At 39.7% G+C, this 24053-nt stretch overlaps 1 protein-coding gene across 1 annotated transcript in view; it reads left to right on the top strand.

Moving 5' to 3' along the window:
* The first annotated feature begins 18221 nt into the window (after nucleotides 1-18221).
* The window catches only part of PTTG1IP2 (PTTG1IP family member 2), a 35139-nt gene continuing 29307 nt past the window's right edge, over nucleotides 18222-24053 (top strand). The window contains exon 1 of the mRNA XM_082473908.1: nucleotides 18222-21255. Coding sequence (XP_082330034.1) covers nucleotides 21024-21255 — 232 coding nt within the window. The 5' untranslated portion in view covers nucleotides 18222-21023. The remainder of the gene's footprint in view (nucleotides 21256-24053) is intronic.

The raw sequence follows: 24053 nt of genomic DNA, 5'->3' as shown, positions 1-24053 counted from the left end.
GCACAACTATAGCCTGCCTAGTAGTCATATCCAAATCTGCTATTAACAGGAAATTTGGGTTTGTTTGTTTTAATTTGTTTGGAAATATGCCAGCTTTCCAGACTGTTATGTGAAACAAATCCTTCAGCAAATTTTGACGAAGAAAATGAGATGGTGAATGAGGAGAGAAATTTTTTCTTATTTTGTATGAAAAACCCAGTATGACTGGGTCCTGTTAGCAGGAATGTAGTAATCATGATTTTGAGTGGTCCTTGTTCACTAAAATCCTCTATAGAAAAAAATATAGATTCATGTCTTCAGGGTTTTGCTTTATAGAAAAAAGTTAACAGCTTCTCATTAAGAGAAAAGGCATTATTGATACTTCAACTGCTTTATATATAGTGGCCTCGCTCCAAGAGTCACTCTTTAACAGTTTGAAAGGGTACTTCTAGTAAATAAATACAGTTAATTCATTTAAATTTAAAAATAATTTTTGCCTCTATCCCCATGTCCCTTTTCTTGTCCTCATTCTCAGGCTAATCCTGTGTTCTGGACAGTCCAGGTGGGGAGTTTAGCACCAGGAAGTTTCTGCAGATAGTGGAGACCCCGGGTCCTGGCAGTCCCCCTCTGGGGTGAGCAGGTGCCTAGGAAGCCTGTCTTTCCCCTTGATGGCCACGTGAATGAGGGCTTTGGCTCACGTTCTGACCTGCTAACCTGCTCCTGGCTGCTTCTGCTTTAACAGCTCGAAGGTAGCAGTGGATGCTGGAGCCCGGTGGTACCGGCCGGTTGTGCACATCTCTTCCCAGCTCTTCTCCCAGTGACATCATGTTGGTAGTTTGAAATTGGCCGTGGTGGAAGTATTGATGCCACAGAAATTGGCAAATGCTACAAGTTAAGAGTTTGTTTTTTTTTTCCTTTTATCTTCTTTCCTCCCTCCCCCCCTGGGAAACTGGGAATTATAGCAAGTGCTGAGAGCTGTAAAACCTTATCTGTGATAAAGGGACTCTCTGAAATAGACTTTTAATGGGTCTCTCTACCTCCAGTATTGCTCTATGTCCCTCCACACCACCAACCCATCCTGTACACAGACAACAGAAGGAACCTAATGAATGCAAGTATGACCTAGTCTCTCCTCTACTTGAAATAATTCAGCAATTACCTCTCAGAACAGAGTCTAAACTCTTGTTTTAAGTCTGAGTGGTAGGTCTTGTGCAGTAGAACAGATAAGAGTACATCAAAGAATATAGAGCCAGGAAAAACAAACTGCCTGGCATAGCACAGCCACACAAGTTATCTAGAAAGAGATTTTTTTCACTGTGTCCACAGCTGATCAGACTTTTAGCAATTATTGACACAATATCTCACAAGTCTAATGTGTAACAATGCAAATTCAAGAATAAATAATAGGGAATATCCCCTCTCAGGGACCTCTAGATTGGTTACATACCTTATTCAAGGAATTTCTGTTTCCTGTATGGCATGATGAATGTGATAGCTAGCCTTTAAGATGGCCCCCAATGATCCCTGCTTCCTGGTATTCATATCCTTATGCAGTCCTATCCCACACTGAACAGGGCTGACATGTGTTACCAATAAAATTTGGCAGAAATGATAGCCTGTGACTTCTGAGGCATAGGTCATAAAAGATGTTGTAGCGTCTGCCTGTCTATCTTGGATCACTTGCTCTGAGGGGAAGCCAGCTGCCATGTTGTGAGGACATACACAGCCCTATGGTTAATTTAGGAAAAACCAAGGCCTCCTACCAACAGCCAGTACCAATTTGCCAGCCATGTAAGAAAGCCATGTTGGAAGCAGATTTCAGATCACTGCAGCCCTGGCCAACATCTTGATTGCAACCTGATTGAAAGATCCCAAGCCAGAATCACCCAGCCAAGCTGCCCCCAACTTCCTGACCCACACACCCTGTGTGAAATAATGCTTATTGTTGTTTTAAGATGCTGTGTTTGGGGGGCAATTTGATATACAGCAATAGATGACTAAAAAAGAGCATAAAGCAAATGCAGGGGGTCAATCTTGAGGAATATTTGTTTTAATGCTATGAAGAGGTATTGTGAGATTTCCTTGCTCCATATAAGAAAAAAATCCCTCTCATGATCCCAGATTCCCTTGGAAAGTGCTGAATATTTTTGCCAAAATGTGGTAAAAGAGCCTAATCTGAAGTGTGTATGTTGGGGGTGGGAGGTGAGAAGGATCTGAGCTTAGGTTGGGAGCAGAGTTCTCTCTAATTCTGGTTAGGTTATAAGTGACTGCCTTTGTTATCAGGGAAATAAACTGAAGAATAAAGATTCATGGAGGTTGGAATAGATGTTAAATGCATTTACAGTCAAATCTGATATACATAGTGGTTATGTTGTTCTCTGGTTACCAGGAACAAATAAACCATACCTATAAAAAAATCATTTGTTTTTATCTAACCGTCCAATTATTTCTGGGGTCAGCCCTTCAGGAAGAAAATAAAACTGATAGTTTCCTAGGTAGATGAGGAAATAGCTGATTCTGAGACTCATTAGGCTGTTGAGTTGACAGGTAATACCTCCCTTTGGTAGAACAAACAGCAAGATAAAAGCCTGTGGCAGCAATTGTGAGATAAGGAAGCTGGGAGAGGGAAGCTGAATTGTATTGATATTTCAGTGCAGTAAAGTTAATCTGATTGCTTTCCTAACACTTGGCCTGTAAAGTATGTGATTGTTAAGGAAGTAAAGGAATCGAAGTTTAAGATGTTCCAAAGAGAAAAATGGCAAAGAAAAAAAAATCATCTTTACTTAGAAAGCCTGCTATTGTCAGTCACTTATCAAGAGACTGGCAGCCTTTTTTTTCTGTTTATATATTTGTTTTTGTTTCTACAGATGCCTCTGAATTTTTTGTTAGAAGCAAAGTCACTCTCACTGCCAAGAGAAATTAGCAATGCTTTTACTGTGGCATAGAGACAAATCATAACAAGGACATATAAGAAGCACCCCCCTGCACTCCCCCAGCCCCCGCTGGATCTGTGCTTTTGGAAGGCATTGTGTCATGAGGGCAGGACTGGCTTCATGGGACCTGTGCAGTCACGTGAGGCCCTGTGCTTAGCAGGGCTCTACCCTTGGTTTAATAGTCTGGTTGCTGTCTTGAAATTCTTAATTTATTCCAGTGGGATGTAGCGGAGAGAGAGCATTGGATGTGGAGTCAGGAGCACTGAGATCTCTATAGTTCCAGGTCTTGTCTCACTAAGTGGGCAACCTTGCGCAGACATGTGAAAATCCCTGCTCCTGTTTCTCAGTTTCTACATCTGTACGTTGAGACCAGTAACATCCACCTTACTTCTTTTTTTTTAATAAATTTATTTATTTATTTATTTATTTTTGTTTGTGTCGGGTCTTCGTTTCTGTGCGAGGGCTTTTTTCTAGTTGCGGCGAGCGGAGGCCACTCTTCATCGCGGTGCGCGGGCCTCTCACTATCGCGGCCTCTCTTGTTGCGGAGCACAGGCTCGACGCGCAGGCTCAGTAGTTGTGGCGCATGGGCTTAGTTGCTCCGTGGCATGTGGGATCTTCCCAGACCAGGGCTCGAACCCGTGTCCCCTACATTGGCAGGAAGATTCTCAACCACTGCGCCACCAGGGAAGGCCCACCTTACTTCTTTTAAAAGGTGGTTGTGAGGGTGCAATGGATTTTTCTTTAAGTTCTGCTCACTCTTACCTAATGTTGGGGCTGAGAATGAAGAAGGTGAAGCAAGGTGTCATGTTGCATATCAGAAGCTTCCTTTATAGATGGTTTGTATCCCCAGAAAAAACAAGAGTGCAGTCCATGCTAATGTTTGGATTTAGATAACAAGTATGTCTCTTCAAAATGCATTACAAGTTCAAGGGAACACAAATTGGGCCAATAGTTATAAGACCTGCCCCTCCCCTTTTACTACAATTTTAGGGCCAAATATGGGAATGAGAAACAACTTATTTAACTTGCGGAAGGGGCCCAGTGAAAAGTTGACATTGCTCTGATGGACAGGAGTTTGAGTGGGTGGAGGAGACGCTACAAATTACTCAGCCCTTGGTGTCGGTTGCACAACATTAGGATGTATTTAATACCACTGCACTGTCCACTTAACCATGGTTTAGATAGTAAATTTTATGTTATGTGTATCTTACCTCAATAAAACATTTCGAGAAAAGAAAAGTGGTAGGCTGGACTTGGCTGGGTTGGAATTTGTGGACCACTGCCCTAGTGGATCATCATGGGTGCATCCCACTTAGAAGACCCCCGGTCTATAAGAGAGAAGGGTGTGTATTTGCACAGTTCTCCAATAATATGACATAAAATAAATTAGGGGCAAAAAGAGACCTAGCCCTTAAACAGTATAGAGCTACCACACTGTTCTTCCATCATGTTAGGATAAAGATGCAGCCCTTACCCTTTAGCTCTAGGACAGGAAAAATGGAACATGGCATGGTTCAGGAAAAGGTATTACTATTTCATCAGTTATAAGCCATGTCCATCTGAAAGAGACACGTGCCTGAGCTGTGAGTGGGTTCTACTCTGAGCTGGGGGATAGGTGGCTAGGGGACTGGGTACTGATGTCATCTCTAGCTTTAAAAAATTTGTCCACAAACTCAGTAGGCAAACTTATTTTCCTCTTTTTGAAGTGCCTAAGGTTAAAGATATTTAATTTAGTTTGACCTGTAGATTGGATAGAGAAAATTGATAATAGGCTGTTAGTATTTTTTATACCAATCCAAAAACAGTAATTTTGTAGGAGAAAATCGCATAAAGTATGTAAACCTGCTTTAAAAATTATAGAAAGCACCATGGACTGAAGGTATTAGGAACTGACTGGTATCTATAGCTAAACATCTTTACACATATCACTTCGTTAATGTAATTCCTTGCAAATGAAAGATTTTTAAAAAGCAGCTGCATCTTCAGGTTTGATATTCCATATTTTGTTTTGCCAAGGTGAGATCTTCTTAGCCCTTTTCATTACTATGATTGTATTTTATATTTGATATAAAACTAAATTAATGAGCAACTATTTGTAAAAGTTATCACCTAACACTGTTGATTCACCTTCCTGTTTAATTTGCATCTCCTGCTTCTTTCTTTGATAAATTCTTATTTTAAAGCCAAACATGTATTTAGCCCAATGTCTACATGCAGTTGCTTGTGTTTGGAACTTCTTAATTGGAACTAAATGTGGATTAGGTTTCAATATTTGCTTTAGCTATTAGTTTATGAGTACAGAAACAAATAAATGATATCTGTTTCCTAATATATTTGTGCTTATTTACTTTAGATCAACATAAAATATGTAGCTCGATATGAGAGCATTAGGAAATATCTGTGACAATACAGATTTTGATAAGCCAAATGTTATCTAGGGTCATAGGTTCCCCAAAGTATTCACATTTCTCAGAAGTAAGATCACACTGAATTGTGTCGTATTTAGCTTAAAGGACAATAGAGTGGACATGCAGAGCCCAGGCTAAGAGCCACTGCTTTCTAGTGTGCTGTCACCCCACCCCATCTCTTTTTCTAGGCACCCTTTTTATGGTTCTTTCACAGTGGGCCTTGTTCTTGTTTAAACTCAATGAATCTTTAAAACTATTCAGCAATAGTACTTGAAGGCTCACCTCATCCAGAGGTATTTTACAGTTAACACTTTCAAAGATTGGAAAACCTTAAATTCCTCAAAATTAATCTTCAGTGGTGGAATTTAAGGTATTATGCATGTTTGTGGTGAGATTCTTTGAAGCCTGAGTTCTTCCTGGAAGCTTCCAAATCACACCGTATAAGCCTACCCCATTTTAGTGCATTTAAGGCTAAAGTTTTGTAAAAACATATAAAAATTTATTGAGACTTCTTTATGAGAAAAACATTTTTTAAAAAGATAATTTGAAGATCACTTTGTGAAATGTTCTGTTTTGCAGAGTACTTTGTGATATATTAAACTGTCCTTGCTGTAGAGTTGCACTGAGTGGCATGTATACGTACCAATTATCTTAAAGTGAAGGACTATATATAGAAAGTTCTTTCTAGCCTTCATATTTGATTGCTCTACCTTGGCTATAGCTTTATTTTTGTGGAACAATTGTGACATCTAGTGGTTATTCTAAGTAATTCTGAGAAATGGTTTCACGTGTTTTCCTAAAATTCATTTAAATGTGAGAACTTGCTATATAAACCACACTATAACAAATATTCTTATACACACCTTTTACATACTTAATTATATGAGATAAAGACCAAGGAGTGGAATTCCTGAGTGAAAGGATGTGTGTATTTAGAATGTTGATATTATCAATTCACCCTCCAAAGACGGTTGCACCAACTTATACTTCTACTGTAACTGTGAATACATAGTTCTTCACATCATACCAACAATGACAATTACCAAAAGTTCATTTTTGTTTTAATTTTCGTTTCTTTATGAATGGGCAGTTCATCTTTTTACGGCTTTTTTTCCTTTTTCTTTCTTTTGTTTTTTATTTTGTTTGGCCTTGTTTTTCTTTATCAGTGAAGTGCCAGCACACATTGAGGAAATTAGTCATTTATCTGTAGTTTGCATTGAAAATATTTTTCCCAGTTTGTCATTTATTATTTATACTTTGTGATTTTTTGTTTGTTTGTTTTGCTTTGGAAAGGTTTAATATTTATGTAGTCAGGTATATCAGTTTTTTCCTTTATAATTGTTGTTTTATGTCATATTTTAAAAGGCTGTCTCCTCTCCCAGAGGATAAAAATTAAAAATTGTGTATGTTTAGTTATGGAACATACTCATGTATGTTATTTATAGTTTTTTGTTTTTGTTTAGTTTTTTACGTTTAGTCTTTTATCTATGTGGTATTTTAGTAAAGTAGGTAACTTTGTTTTCCCCTAACAATGTAAAGGAGATTGGTAAATGTAAATATAGCTCTTAAGATTGAGGTAGGTATCCATACTGATAAGAAAAGATGTCAAAAATATGCAAAGGGTAGAATAATATTGATAATATGATTCCTTTTATGTAGAAAAATTATTTCCCTGCAAAGGCACAGAAACTATCTGAAAGGATGTATAGTACACACATTTACACGTGTGCACGCATACAACTATTAGCAGTGGACACTTCTAGGGAGTGCATATGAGATATTGGTGAGATAAGTAGAATTTTACTTTTGTCTCTATAGCACAGTTTTCTACAACTTGAACATATTACCATGAACATGTATTATGTATGTTATAAAAATTATTTTAAAGTAATAGTTAATAACATGGGAAGATATTTTAGGATCTGTAGTTAACTGAAAAAGCAAGTTATAAACGAGAAATAAAACATGATCCCACTTTAGAAAATAGAAGAATGTCTGTGTAAAGAAAAAAGACTGGGTGGATATACACCAAAATGTTAACAATGATCTCAGAGTTGAAGGATTTGGGTAATTTTTATTGTTTTCTTTTGTGCTAATTTCTACTTCCCAAATACTTTACAGTGGATACACGTTGTATTTGTGATTATAAAAAGTAAAAAATTATATATATACTAGGGTTGATTAATTCCTGTGTACAGATCTCTGTCAGATACATTAACTGTAATTTCATGTAGCTTATGATTTACTTACCCAAAAGCCTAGCACTGCCCACTCTCTCTTCCCCACTCCAACAACCTATTTTATCATTAAGATGTTTGATTCATCAGGCATTTCTTATAAAATAAGATGATATACTCCTTAATAGTTTTAAAAGGAGAAATTCCTGGTTCATGGAGCCAGAAGATAATTGGATACAAAAATATCTGACATGAAGGTTATTTCCTCCACCAAATTTCAGTCATGCAAGACCTCTTAATCCTAGGATTTCTCCTCCGTACGTGACTGATTTCATCTATATTTTATGTGGAATAAGTAGCAAATACTTTTGACGTTCTTTGAATTCTTTTAAAATTATGTATATAATTATACTCAGCCTTGTTCCATTAGTAAAAACACACAAAGTTTAAAAATAAGTAAAATGTAACCAGATAAAGTAAAATATAAAATAAGTGGATGAAGCAATCAGGACAAAGAAAATATGAGAGAAGGAGAAAAAAAACACACAAAGTTTAAAAATAAGTAAAATGTAACCAGATAAAGTAAAATATAAAATAAGTGGATGAAGCAATCAGGACAAAGAAAATATGAGAGAAGGAGAAAAAAAAAAATGAAACCACAAGGTGAAATCTATCCCTTAAGAGCCATCACTGTTTTGAAGGTGATCTAACTGTTCTAAATAGCTCCCTCACCCTCCAAGAAAGAGACCAGAGTTGGGAAGGGTCAAGCTATCCTGAGAGTGAGGCCAAAGGGAAATTACTCGGTGCATGAGGTTTATATATGACCATAACAGTGGCCCCAGCTTCTACTGAGGCTTCCTATGGGTCAGGAACAAGGCTAAGCTCTTTAAGTCATGGTTTTATTTCGTCTTCACAATAACCCTGTTCTCAGAGGGGGACATTTTTTCCTGTTTGCCGTGTTTCTTCTCTACTCTCCAGGTTCTCCTTTGGGAGTGACTCTTTGGGCTTCTCAAATCTGCCCCTCATGTAGCTCCTTCCTCCTCAGGACAAGCGTGGGATGAGCTTGGTAATTTTGAGACAAGGAAAAGCAGCAGCGGCTCATTCCCTAGGGAGACCTGTTCCCTAGTCCAGGGGGTTCTCTGCCCCTCCATACACACCGGAGAACCCTGCCCCTGTACTCCTGGGGTTCCGATGTGTTCCTCAATTCAGCTCTATCTGTAATATGCCTGACACTGTACACAATTCCTTATCTGAAACTCCTGGGACCAGGTGGGTCTCAAATTTGAGACATTTTCCGATTTTAGAAAGGTTCTATGGTTCATTTACAGGTTCTGGGACAACTCCTCATTGTCAAACACATTGTTATTTCTGCAATAAAAGGTATGAATATTCACACAGAGTTGGATAAATTAAGACTATATCATATTAAGTCAGACCAGATTTTTACTGTCAAATGGGTTACAAAAACACTTTTGGTTTTTAGAACTTTTTGAATTTTGAATTGTAGATAAAGGATTGTTTGGCTGTGTTTTGATCTCCAACTGTGTATACTTTCTCAGTGGGTTCCTGGCTTGGAGGGTAGAGAAAGGTAGAGGTAGATATACCACGAAGGTAATAAAGCTTAAGTTTCAGGGCTCCTTCTGTGGCCCTATAACTTTGTATTTATAATTTTATATTCTTTCTCTTAAAGAGATCCCTCAAAAATATAAACTTCAGACCCCACAAAACCTAGGTCCACCCCTGGGGAGAGGTACGATTGCCTTCTCTAAAACCCCAATGGCCTAAAGTTAGGTACCATCATCATCTCCATTTCACTTAGGAAGAGACTGAGGGAAAGTGGTTAATAAGGTGGCATCAGTTACAAGTGGCAGAGTCTGGATTCAAACCCAGACAGTGGAACTACTGAGTTCGTGCTTTTAACCACTGCCTTTCTACGTCTGTAGATAAAAATTTAAAAATAGTTGACATTCTCTTTCCAGTTAAAGTAACTCCCAGAGGATAGCCTTTATCCCAACAAAAATAACCTAAATCATCTTAATTTCTACCAAACATCTCAGTCTGATAAGAATGAAATTCTTCAAATAATATCCTCTAGTAACTTAGGGAAAAAAGCACTAAAATAACATCTCTGTACACTTTCTTCTAAAGAGAATCCTTGGGATTAAATCCTCTTTGTACATTATCATTCTCCTGATATCAAGCCTTTGATACTAGGCAGAGTTTACTCTTTTTCCCCCAAAAGTGATTGTCTTTGCACTCCCGCAACATCTTAACTACATGGCTTTTCATAACATTCAGTCTGAGAGTCAGTGAAAACTGTGTACACAGGATGCTCTAACATTTTTGCAACAGTAAACAGTCTCACATGTGCATTACCTCATTTATTCTGCGCAACAAGCCTATGAGAAGGGGAACCAGGGAGTACCTGCATTTTATTGTACAAAAGAAGAAACTGAGGACAAGAGAAAGTAACTTCTCCAAGGTCACCAAATAGTGGTAAAATTGGCACCAGGACTCAGGACATTTTTCTCCCTAGTCCAGGGCCACGAAAACCACTTCTGTTTTAAAAAAGCTGGAGGGATAATTTTCTCCGTAAGGGGAATTGTAGAAGGTTGTTTGTCTAAAGAGCATCAACTCTGGTCACGTAGGTTCCAACTTGTTTCATGCTTCATCTCTGACTAAATTGCTGTTGAAGTGCCTAAGAAAAACAAAACCATTCACACCTTCACACTTGGATTCTCCACTTGGCAAAAGAGAACAATAAAAAATTTTTGTCCTATTCCTTATAATTACAGTGGCATTTAAAAACATTTTTTATGAAATATAAAGTTATAGTAAATAATGATGATCCCCTGAAGAAAATAATAATGATATTCACCATCCAGCTACAACACACCTTATCATTTTACCATATGTTTGCTTCAGATTTTTTCTTAAGTAATAAAGTCCCAGTGAATGTTTCCCCCATCCCATTCTTTTCTTGCACTGCTCAGAGGTAACCAGCAACCTAAAATTTTTACATTAATCCATAAATGTTTATATAGTACTGTAGCATTTAAATTTTTTAATATGTTTTGTATCTATCTAAAAAGATAAATTATCATTTATATAAATATCTTGTATCTACCATTCTGCAGTTTATTCTTTACATTCAATGTTGTTTGGGGAGTTATGTTGATATTTGAAGCTGATAGATTTATACCTGTAGCTTTTATGATATTGTAGATGGGACCTTCGTTTCAATTACATTTTCCAATTGGTTATGACTAGCACATGAGAACAGTATTGATTTGGAATCAAGAAAACTTTTTGAACTCATTTATTCTCATAGCTTGTAGATTCTCTTGGATTTTCCATGTGGGCAATCATCTGAAAATAAGAACAGGCAAGCATTTTTAGAATGATCATATTTCTCAGTGTGACCTGCTGTTTTGCAGAATAAAGAGCTCCTAAGGATATCTGATTTCTAAAATAAAATCAGTCTCCAGTATCTACAAGCATATGTTCCAATGCAGATATTCAGGAAGTGCCTCCTAGTCCCCATCCCAGATGTTTTTCTAGAAGTATAGTTATAACCATGTTCTTTTCTTGCTATGTTGCCCAAAGACTTTATTCCTTGGTGTGGCTACAAATGGAGCACCACAAGCCCAAAGAATTGGAAGCAAATGGGTGACTTTTATGTCAAGAAGAGCATAGTATCCCACTTAATATCTGTGATTTTTATAGAACAGTGGACTTTGTGGAGAAATAGTCTTTAGATTTACGAAGCTCCTAATCACATTTCTCTGTAAACAGAATGAAACAAAGCTGTTCTCTTTTTGTTTGTCAGTAAAAACAAGTTTGAGAAGAGCTGTGAAGTCAACATCATCTGTTCCCATTGAGAAGAAAAATAGTCACATAATGAAAATCAAGGTCAAAGACCCATTATCTTTGTGGCCGTTTATTCTGACCACCTATCAGTGCTGGGCAAAATGATCAGTAGTCTTAATAAAGCAAGAGTCTCCTGGGAGAACATAGTCTGGTTTCCATGTGAACTGGAAGCCAGAGATTTAACTGTATGTCCTTTCTTATTATTTTGAACTGACATTGTTTTTTGTTTGTTTGGTTGGTGTTTTTTTTAATTTATTTTATTTTTGGCTGTGTTGGGTCTTCGTTGCTGTGCGCAGGCTTTCTCTAGTTGTGGCGAGCGGGGGCTACTCTTAGTTGCGGTGCGCGGGCTTTTCATTGCAGTGGCTTCTCTTGTTGTGGAGCACAGGCTCTAGGCGTGCGGGCTTCAGTAGTTGTGGCACGCGGGCTCTAGAGTGCAGGCTCAATAGTTGTGGCACATGGGCTTAGTTGCTCCGCAGCACGTGAGATCTTCCCGGACCAGGGCTCGAACCCGTGTCCCCTGCATTGGCAGCCAGAGTCTTAACCACTGCACCACCAGGGAAGCCCTGGACTGACATTGTTAAAGGACATTTCCTCCAAGCTTTGCTCAATAGAAAACATTATCTAATAAACTTTGTGTGTCAATTAGAATTCTTTGGATGTAAACAACAGGAGCTGACTAACTTAAGGAAAAAAGTTATTAGAAATATCCTAGGTAGCTCAGAGAGTCAAAGAAAATGTTGAACAGTTAGGCCTCAGGAAGGAAAGGGATGAAGGCAGCTCTGGGGATCTGGGTAACAGGAACCAACGGACAGTCTCTGCAGATAACTGCCATGTGTCAGCTTTACACATATTCCTGTCTGTGTCGGTCCACTCAAGATCCAGACCCCTGGAAAAGAGAGACTGATTTGCCTGACTTGTGCCAGGTGGTATGTGTGTTGGTGGCTGAAGGAAGGTAGCAGGGAGGTCACCTTCATTTCCAAGTCCTTCCAGGACTACACGTGCTGGGGAAGTTCCCAAGGAAATCAGGGTTTTCTTACCCAAGAAAGGAGGAAAATTGCTGTACGGGAGCACACAACAGATGTCCATCTCATTCCTCCTTAGTCTGCTTTTTATGAAAGCATAATATAGCAGTCTCCCGGCAGAACCTCCTGGCAATTGCAGGAAAGGCATATAGGACCCCAGAAGGAGATGATTCCTATGGAAAATAGGCTTGAGGATACTGGGAAGGGAGCCTCCATCAAGTCCATTGGGGACATCAGACCATCAGCATGGACCTTAGTCCTTTTGGAGAAAGTAGCCTTATGACACGCATTAATAAAGGGGCTGAGCTTTCAAAACTGAGAAGAGCCCATTCAGTGAGTACTTATGGTTAGGCTGAACTGTAAGGCTTCCAGGAAAGCAAAAATGTACCCTAAAGGGACTTAAAAATAACAAAAAAAACAAAACACTTCAGACTATTGTTAGAGCAGTTAGCTACCATAGGAGACTTCTGTGGTGCTCGTCTCCCACTTTGACACTCGGCTTGACTACATAGCCAAGGTTCTTCCTAAAACTTCTCTCCCATCACCCCTGTTTTGCTTCTGCTGCTGCTCCTGTTGCCTTTGCCTGTAGAGTCACTTCAATATGAGTGACTGCTGCTGCTTTACCACTTACAGCTCTCTAATCTCCTCCTTTCTACATAAGATTTAGTAAGATACCCAATCATAGAATTACCCCCATTTCCTGATAGCATCCAATCCAGAGAAAAATCCTGCTTCCTTAAGCTCTTCCCAAGACCAAATCCTTTAATAAGTCCTTTTAAACACACACTCTCTGAGATACCCGATGTTTCCCCATACTCTGTGTGCATCCTCCCTCTCTGTAATAAGAAATAAACCCAACTTGTTCAACTACAGATGTGTTCCTGGTGGTCTTTAACGGGAGAGTATTGACACACTCATGGGTTTTGAAATTTCAGTGGCCTGGTTTGGCATCCTGGCTCCACCATTTACCAGCCATATGACCTTATAGACATCTTAACCTATCTCTGCCTGTTTCCTCATTTGTAAAATAGAGATAATTATAACACCTTTCCATCAAACTGTTATGGTTTTAACATGTAAAGAGCTTAGGACAGTGCCTGACACATAATAAATAATCAATAAATATTTGCTATTATTATTGGCTCAGTAATAGTATCATTTTCTTTATCTAATGGGCATGCTAATTCTAAGATTTGCATTTCATTTTGCCTTTATAGATCGGTGGATATCCTTGATTTTATTCCACGGTTCTTGCCAAGTCACATAACCTTAAATTCCAATGTATGCATGCAAACCTGTGCATGCACACATTTGATAAGAGGATGAGAGGAGGGCCTAACATTTACGGAACATTGCATACCAGATATGCAACAATATGAACAAAAGCTAAGGAGATTTTTCTGAAAAATTTTTCGAGGCTAGATGCAAAAATTTCCAGCAGAACTGCAAACAATCTGCTGAAAGAAGGGGCCATTCAGCCATCCTCCTGAGGAATCTGAGCCTGATTTAAGTCTGAAGCAAGGATTTAGATTTAATTTTCCTGCTAGGGGTAGGTAAATTCTCTGCCAAAGACATGACCTTAAGTTTTTTTTTTTTTTTCTGAGAAATGTCTTTTAGATCCTGCAAAACAAATTCAACTCACATGAGAATGTAAATCAAGTTAGGATATGAAATCACATATGCTTCTTACTGGTTCCATAGAAGTTTGACAGCAGAGTGTAGGTTGCAACAAGCTTCGAGGTATCCGAGAAGACCTTTCATTTCAGGGCTTGAAATGATTAAATGATTAAAATTGCTCTTTAATAATTAAATGTGCCATCTGTATAAGGCAGAGTGTGACCTTTCACCCAGGGTCTCTGAGGCTGTTCTAGAATTTCTGCAGTTGGCACATATGGTATCAGAAATCCATTGCTATTCTTCCTTTGAAATATTAGAGGAGCAGACTTAGAGCAGCTGTTTTTGTGCTGCCAGATTTCGTTGAAATGTGGGTTTTAAAAGCCCTTGGCTTGTCATTTTGAGTTAGCTTACCTTAATCACAAATTTCACCATAATACAATTCAACTGATGCCTGAAACTCAATATCGCGGAACATTTGCTGAACAATGCACTTAACGACAATGACCAACCAGAGTGTACATTTTCCATTGAAATGCCCTTTTCATGTTATACGTGCCCTCAGAAACGTCTAATAGATTATAAACATTCCTTTTTTCTATAACAACAAAGTACCAAGAAATCAATCCCCACCATGCTTTCTTTCCCCTGGTTGGGTACGTAAAAAAGAATGTGACATTTGCAGAACTATCTGCTCTGTTACTGCAGTACTACTGAAATATTGATGGCAACCCTGTCATTAAGCCAACTGTAGTAATTAGGCAGCAAGTGATGAGTACAGTTGCGTGTTTGTCTTAAACGTCATATCGGACATCGTTTACAGCTCAGTGGTCCGCAGGTAAAATGGCCTGAACAAAAGAACATCGGTCACCAAAACATAATTTCTCTATGTGTTTGGGGGAAAGGGGCATAGACAGCAGCTGTAACAGTACTCACTAATTAATCTGTAGTATCCTGGGGACTTTTCATCTGCTTGCCTTCAACAGGCTGTTTAGTTATTAAAGTTCAGCTGTTAGACAACATCCAAATGCTATAAATTTTGACTTTAGTGTTTCTATTGGAGATAAACTCAATTCACTTCCATTAATAACCTACATAGGAAAAGAATATGAAAAAAGAATGGCTATATGTATAACTGAATCACTTTGCTGTACACCTGAAACTAACACAATATTGTAAATCAACTATACTCCAATATAAAATAAAAAATTAAACTAAACAAATAAAAAATAAAAGTGTGGACTTTCAAAGCCAAAAGCAAAGATAAGTGAGCTGGTCTTATTTTTTTTAAATATTGCAAATTTAATTTTTAAAAGCCAAATTCTGGTGGAAAATCTCTTAGATTCTGCTATTTGAATTTGTTTCTCATGTATACTTATAGCCAGCAGTCAGGAAAAATTATCCAGTTTGTGTTTTTATTTTTTAATTCCTAGTATATAGCCATTACTGATTTTTTTTTTATAAATTTATAAATTTACAAATTTTTATAAATTTAAATGGGACCTAATGAAACTTAGAAGCTTTTGCACAGCAAAGGAAAACATAAACAAATTGAAAAGACAACCCTCAGAATGGGAGAAAATATTTGCAAACGAATCAATGGACAAAGGATTAATCTCCAAAATATATAAACAGCTCATGCAGCTCAATATTAAAAAAACAAACAACCCAATCCAAAAATGGGCAGAAGACCTAAATAGACATTTCTCCAAAGAAGACATACAGATGGCCAAGAAGCACATGAAAAGCTGCTCAACATCACTAATTACTAGAGAAATGCAAATCAAAACTACAATGAGGTATCACCTCACACGAGTTAGAGAATGGGTCATCAGAAAATCTACAAGCAACAAATCCTGGAGAGGGTGTGGAGAAAAGGGAACCCTCTTGCACTGTTGGTGGGAATGTATCCTGGAGAGGGTGTGGAGAAAAGGGAACACTCTTGCACTGTTGGTGGGAATGTAAGTTGATACAGCCACTATGGAGAACAGTATGGAGGTTCCTTAAAAAACTAAAAATAGAATTACCATATGATCCAGCAATCCCACTACTGGGCATATACCCAGAGAAAACCATAATTCAAAAAGACTCGTGCACCCCAATGTTCATTGCAGCACTATTTACAATAGCCAGGTCATGGAAGCAACCTAAATACCCATCGATAGACGAATGGATAAAGAAGATGTGGTACATGTATACAATGGAATATTACTCAGCCATAAAAAGGAAAGAAATTGGGTCATTTGTTGAGACATGGATGGATCTACAGACTGTCATACAGAGTGAAGTAAGTCAGAAAGAGAAAAACAAATAAAGTATATTAATGCATATATGTGGAACCTAGAAAAATGGTACAGATGAACCAGTTTGCAGGGCAGAAATGGAGACACAGATGTAGAGAACAAACGTATGGACACCAAGCGGGGAAAGTGGCGGGGGGTTGGGAGTGGTGGTGTGCTGAATTGGGAGATTGGGATTGACATGTATACACTGATGTGTATAAAATTGATGACTAATAAGAACCTGCTGTATAAAAAAATAAATAAAATTCAAAAATCAAAAATCAAAAAAAAAAAATAAATTCATTTATTTATTTTTGGCTGCATTGGGTCTTTGTTGCTGCATGCGGGCTTTCTCTAGTTATGGCGAGCAGGGGCTACTCTTCGTTGCAGTGCATGGGCTTCTCATTGCAGTGGCTTCTCTTGTTGCGGAGCACAGGCTCTAGGCGCACGGGCTTCAGTAGTTGTGGCACACAGCCTCAGTAGTTGTGGCTCGCGGGCTCTAGAGCACAGGCTCAGTAGTTGTGGTGCACGGGCTTAGTTGCTCCGCGGCATGTGGGATCCTCCCGGACCAGGGCTCGAACCTGTGTCCCCTGCATTGGCAGGTGGATTCTTAACCACCGCACTACCAGGGAAACCCCTGTTTGTGTTATTGATGTCTTTATTATACTTAGGAGCCAGATGGAATTCACTGGGCATTAAGATATAACATAAAATAGGGTACGTTTGCCCTTTTTTCCCCCAGCAAAATTTTAAGCCATGGGGACAGACAATAAGTATTCACTCATTTATTTATGCGTTCCTTCTATAATGGAGGACTTAACACCATGAATGAGACACGTAAGAACTCAACCTTGGTTTAGTATAGGGAGCCAAACACATAAAATGAGTATCCATAATACAAGGTGATTTTATATACAAATACATATTTGTGTATAAATGTATATCAGAGGAGAGGGCTATTTATTTTGTGAAGGAAAGGTATGGATTATTCACCAGCCAACCTTCCAAATCCGTTCTCCACCCTTCTCTGCCCTGCCCTGACCTCTACAGTTTGCATTACCTTGGTTTCTTTACCTCTTTGACTTTGGGAACCTAGATAGTAGGAGAAAAGAGAGGTCAGGGTATTTATTCTCACTACTCAGCCAAACTGTATTTTCTCTACCTTATGGCCACAGCTCCTGTCAGGTAGCCTCTCTTCAGTTCTCTCTGGATTTCAGCCTCTCTGGTAATAGCTTCCCTTTGATGTCCCAGGGTGCTCCACCATCCTTTATTTGTTTTTGTTACTCCTTCATTGAATTCCCTTCAATTAGCCTTCCTGGGCCCTTGATTGAGGCAGAAAGAAATACGGAAGGTCAAGAAAGATAATATAGACGTTCTTTTACCTTCAAATGTTCAATGTATACACTTTGATAGATCTGAGCAAAGCTATTCTCCAGACTATAAACATGTCATTTCTGTTGCCACCAACAGATGGCATTAGCAGTCATGTCAGTCCTTTAGGGCTGTGCATTGTTCTCGAGTGTGTTGGCTCTTGTGATACTGTGATTTATAATAAGAAATATATATTTGGTCTTCATCCCCTTTCTGGCACAGAGCTCCTAAAACCCTTGGAATTTCCTACAGCCATTATTTTGTGATAAGTTTTAATGGAATATAATCTATAAAAATACTCACTATGCTGTATCCCTGAAACTAACATACTATTGGAAATCAACTGTACTTCAGTCAATCCCTTGAAGTTTCCTAAGTGAGGACAGTGATAAAGGTGTCTTGTTATGTTGATGAGGTGACTTTTGGAGCCCCCATCTAAGGATGGGGGCTGATTGCCAGTCATCCCCTACCCCTACCCCTCCCCCCCGAGAAGAGAGAGGCTGGAGGTTGAATCAGTTGCCCGTGGCCGGTGATTTAATCAAGCACACCTATGTAACGAAGCCTCCATAAAAAAGAAAAAGGACTAGGTTTGAAGAGCTTCCCAGTTGGTGAACACAGGGAAATGCAGGGGGAGTGGCGCTCCTGGAGAGCACGTAGAAGCTCCTCACCCTTTCCCCATACCTTGCCCTATGCATCTCTCCCATCTGGCTGCTCCTGAGTTGTGTCCCTTTATAATAAACTGGTGATTTTGTAAGTAAAGTGTTCCTCTGCATTCTGTGAGCCACTCTAGCAAATTAATTGAACCTGAGGAGGAGGTTGTCGGAACCTCGAATTTATAGCCGGTTGGTCAGTAACTCAGGTGATAATGTGGACTTTCATCTGGTGTCTGAAGTGTGTCAGGGGTGAGGGTGCAGTCTTGTGGGACTAAACCCTTACCCTGTAGAAGCTAATGCTACCTCTGGGTAGACAGCATCAGAATTTAGTTGAACTGAGGGACACCCAGCTGTCGTCCAGAGCGTTGTTGTGTGGGGAGTCTCCCACCAACACATGTTGAAATTAGTGACCAAAACCTAAAAGAGTTGGGTTTTTTTTTTTTTACTCTTTTTTAAATGTTTTACAAACATTAACTCTCCACCCGATAAACACAAAAGCAGTGAAAGTACTGAAAAAACTATTTTAATAGGCACACATTTGCTTTTGATAAAGGCAAGAATGATGATGATTTGGAAAAAATGCAAAGTAGAGAGAAAACAACAAAGTTTGCATGTGCACAAGGAATGAATTTTTTTGACAGGAATAATTCTGAAGGACAAAGAGTGAATCTCGTGATGAGGGAAAAGTGCTATGCCTGACTGTTAGGGACTGAATGTGTCCCCCAGAATTCATGTGTTGAAGCCCTAATCCTAATGTGACTGTATTTGGAGACAGGGCCTTTGAGGGGGTAATTTAGGCTAAATGAGGTCGTAAGGGTGGGGCACTAATCCAGTAGGACTGGCGTCCTTACGGGAAGAGGAAGAGACACCAGGTGTGTGCACACGTAGAGGAAAGGCCATATGAGGACACAGTATGAAGGTGGCCGTGTACAAGCCGAGGAGAGGGGCCTCAGGAGAGACAAACCCTGCCGGCACCTTGAGCTTGGACTTCCAGCTTCCAGAAATGTGAGAAATTAACTGTTGTTTAGGCCACCAGTCTAGTATTTTGTTATGGTAGACCGAGCTTTATACATGGGATTTGTAGACTTACATATTCCCTTTCCTCATTGCAGATATTTACATCAGCGCCAGGAAGGAGAACAGGGGCTTTTCTTAAGAACGATTATCACAAATCTGTTATCACCATTTTTCCTTCCTATGAGGGGTCTTTTTGTTTTTTTTTTTTTTTTTTGGCTGTGTTGGGTCTTTGTTGCTGCATGCAGGCTCTTCTCTGGTTGTAGCGAGCGGGGGCTACTCTTCGTTGCAGTGCGCGGGCTTTTCATTGTGGTGGCTTCTCTTGTTGCGGAGCACGGGCTCTAGGCGTGCAGGCTTCAGTAGTTGTGGCACACGGGCTTCGGTAGTTGTGGCTCACAGGCTCTAGAGCGCAGGCTCAGTAGTTGTGGTGCACGGGCTTAGTTGCTCCATGGCATGTGGGATCTTCCCGGACCAGGGCTCGAACCTGTGTCCCCTGCGTTGGCAGGCGGATTCTTAACCACCAGGGAAGTCCCCCTATGAGGAGTCTTGATATGTTGCTGTTGAGGAATGCTCAAAGAGACAGAAAACGTAACTCAAACTGGCTTAAGCAAAAGGGGAATTATTGACTTAGATGATAGAAGAATTTGATTCCAGGGACAGTCTGATACAGTGTCCAAAAGGATAAGCAGGAACATGTTTCTTCTTCTGAAATGACTATTGTTTTTCTTTTTGTCCTTTTCTTGTCAGTTTATAAGAGCACTTTTCATATTATAGCTCTGTCTGTCCTCTGCATTACAAAGAGGCAAGGAAAAGGCAGCCTGGCACTCTGTACATCTTCCCCTTCACCATCTTTATTGTCAGTACTGGATCCATAGTCCTCAGGGTGCAGTCTAGATCAATATGTCAAGGGTGCCGTGGGACAACTCCATCATTCAGCCTTAAAAAACAAACCAGGATAGATCCCAGACAAGGACAAACCTCTATGCCCTGTTCCTCCCTACCATACCCCTTCCACAATGAGGCAGTATTGCTCAAATTTCAGTCATTCTGGAACCACCTTCACAATTTTGCCTTACCCTTTAAATTATGCTACTATTTTATTTCTGAAACCTGACATTTTTACATAGATTTACTTTAAAAGAAAAGCATATATTGTTGCCACTATATCATTATAACTACTAGTTATATTTTTCCCCATACACATTAAAAATAAATTCATAACTATGAAAATAAAAGATACTCATCTGCATACCACTTAAAATACACCGTACTTTGGGAAGCTACATTAGAGCATGCCACAGGGCCACATACTAGTCAAAGACAAGATCAAGGATTGAGAGAGTTGTGAGTTTCAGGACCTCATCACTTATCAATTGCACAATAACTCCCATGGGGCGTGGTGGATGGTAGGTTCCCTTACATCTGAGGAAAGTGGCACAGAAAGCTGCTGCTGCTTTCCAGCTATTGAATGGTGGAAATTAGAATCCAGGCCTTCTTCAAAAGCAACGGCCAAGTAGGGAAAAGCTGTGGGCTTTGGAGGGAAATAGACCTCCATCCAGACCAGTGGACAAACTAGACCAGGGTTGCATTACAAACGTTCCGCGTTCTGGCCGGAACATTAGGGGTACTAAAATTCTGCGAATTATGCTGGGGTCCAGGGCTCGGAAGGGGCTGGGATTGGGACAGGTCACAGTCCGTGAATGGGTCCACGGGTCCAGCTCGGTACCTGGTGCCCACCGCGGTCCCACTGGCCGGCAACCGGAGGAACCCAGGGCCGAGGAGCCATGTGCCGGCCGCAGTCGTGGAGCCAAATCCTCCTGCCAGTATTCTTCTCCCTCTTTCTCGTCCAACTGTTTATCAGCTTCTCAGAGAATAGTTTTTCCCAAGTCTCCAGACACGAGAACAAGCACAGACCAAAATCTATGGATGACGGTAAGCCGTCCTGAGCCCAGAGGCTGCTGCCCCAGGCGTGCCACCGCCGTTGTTTTTCCTACTGGTTGTGCCACGCTGGCAGGCTGAGATTTTCAGCTCTAAAGTTGCCTTTTGGTGTTGGCAGGAAGACATTTTTTAAGGATCTTAACGTTTTTGGTGAAATCCAGTTAAATTGGACTCAAATTCATTTGCTTTATCTGAAGTGTGAAAAGTGGATTAAAACAGTTTTAAATGTGGAAAGCATGTTCCCCACGCCCGCGTTTTGCAGGACCTATAGTGCAAAGCTTTGTGCTGTGAATAAGGTGTTGGGTTTTGTTCTAATCAGACCCCACTCAATGGCCATAGCTAGTCTTTCTTAGTGTTGTACGGTCTTAGTTAATAAAGTACTTAATTTGGGTCTTATCTTAAGAAATAATTACTTGGTTTGGAGACTTCCTTTGGCTCCCCTCCCCAACTGAAGAAATTCTGAAACATTAAAAGTTGTACTGAGTTAAATTCATGAACCTGGAGATAAGGTTTTCGGTATCCTAAACTGGAATTGTATAGATAGAATAAGGACAGGATTTGAACTACTTGGAAAATGCCCTGTAAAGCCAAGACTGCCATTTTTATGAAGACTATAAGACAGAATAATTACCGCTTTCTGGTTTTCAGAGTCAAAAAGATAGAATCTGTGAGTGTCTTCCTTCCTAAAACCAAACCCAAAGCTCTTAGCTTTGCACTGAAATGAGACTCTCCTTTGAGAGGGTGGAGGATGGGGAGAGGCTGAATCAAAAGATCTGGCTTGTTTCCTTTGGTTTCATCTTTCCCATACATTTTTCTCTCATTTAACCTCTCAATCATTCCCATACATACTTCAAGAGGAACAATGTTCTCATACCATCCCTGCCATGTTCTTCCCAGGAAAAGTGCCTAAAAACATAGGCCAAACATAGAAACAAGTCCCTCCCTTTGTTCCCTAACAAACTGGAGTCATACTAGAATTTTGCAGAAAACCTTGTTAAAATGTTGAGGAAGAACAAAAAGGGAGTAAACAAAAATAAATCAAGAATCATGGATAACATAGTCTGGTCTTCTAGCTAGCTTGGTTCTAGGGCTGACGAACCTAGTCAGTGTTTCTGAGGAAACAGCTTCCCTTTGGGAGGGAAAGCCTGGTTCAGCCAGTCCTGGGCCTCCCCTGAGTGTTTGCTTCCTAGCCTGGGGTAATTTCTCCTTTGAACTTGCACTCAACCTTCCTATTTTATAAGGATATGGTTTCTTAGACATTATGATTCTTTCACTTCCAAAACTGCGAAAGGGATTCTAACCTTTCACTGAGATCTCCACCTACATCCCTGCTGGTGGTCTGAGTGATAGACCTTTCCCACAGGCAACCCACAGGACTTTGTTAATGATCCCACATCAAGTGAGATCTCCTACTAAGCGGGTTGCTTTGATTCCCAGGGCTTTTAACCCTGATGTTTCATTTACATTTGAGAGCTTAGTAAGCAATATCCCAAGAAGTTGTAGTTTGCTCTTGGAACTTTGGGTTAAGAATCTTCTTTTCCAATACCTAATGAATGCATAAAAAAATACTAAAATGTAGAGAAATTCTCTTACTGGGAGCAACCAGAAAACAAAGGGGTATGGCCTAAAAAACAAGTGGCAAGCTAGGAAAGAAATAGAAGATTCTAGATCAAAATAGAATAGCACAACATGGTAACACTGCAAATGCCACCATCACCCTTTAGAAATGACTGAGTCACTAAATTCCAAGAATTTTGATTAGTACTCCCAGATCTAGAGAGATGCAAATTGAGTGGGTGTCCTATTCTTCACCTGTTCTGAAGATCTACAGAGAAATGGTTTTGGAGGAGAAATAAGAAAAACAGAGAAACTAAACAGTGGATCTGACTCTGATGGAAACACAAGTTCCTGGGCTACAAACTGGATTTAGGGGCAGAACTACAATACAGAAATATTCCCTGTATGGAAATGGGATATATCTCCAATTAGCTAGAATGAACCCTGGCAGTGGAAAATGATAAAACCTCAGAAGAGAGTGTAGAGCCCAGATATTCTAACAAAGTCTGGCACAGACTCACCTGAGTTCTCTCCCTTTGTCAAATACTGAGAACAACCAAGTGAAGAGAGCATAAAATACAGTAAAACTGTAGTTTGTCAGAAAAAAAATTTCAAGGACAGTGGTAAGGTGGTCAAAATGTCACTTCTACTGTGTCAACACAAATAGAAGGTCTGAACAGAACTATCTAAGCATTAGTAAGATGAAAATAGACAATATAGAACCTGTGCAAACACTGCATAGCTAACAGAATAAATAATGGAGTATATGCTCCCATGCAGAAAAACAGCTAATCTGTCCTAGAAGAAAACATAACTCAAGGAACAGATGAAAATTTCCCCACAAGTGCTGAGCTAGAGAACCACCAAATGAGAAATAGATACAGTGAAACATATCTCAAAGTCAAGATATCAGAATGAGATGAAAAGGCAGATTTCTCCAAGGAAATGAATTGAAGGCTAAGTAATTTGAACATGAGGCAAGGCTTCCAGGTTTTCTCTTTATTTCTGTAGTACCCATTTGTTTATTTCTGTAATGGTGAACACACCAAGAATATTTGTCATGCAGACTCTACATATACTTATTATATTGGACTCTGGTAGCTGCCTCCTTCCTCTGCCCTCTAGCCTAGCGTGTGCTGATATCTGGGGGGAGGTGGGTCTTCATTGTCTTTCCCCTGGTAGATTTCTCAATCTCTTCTATCACCTGCATACCTGATTCCCAGTACTAAGTTCCC

The sequence above is a fragment of the Balaenoptera physalus genome (genome assembly GCF_965194825.1).
Source record: "Balaenoptera physalus genome assembly, chromosome: 8".
NCBI lineage: Eukaryota > Metazoa > Chordata > Mammalia > Artiodactyla > Balaenopteridae > Balaenoptera > Balaenoptera physalus.
Note: the sequence above shows the minus strand (reverse complement) of the source record. Positions and strands in the feature narration are given on the sequence as shown.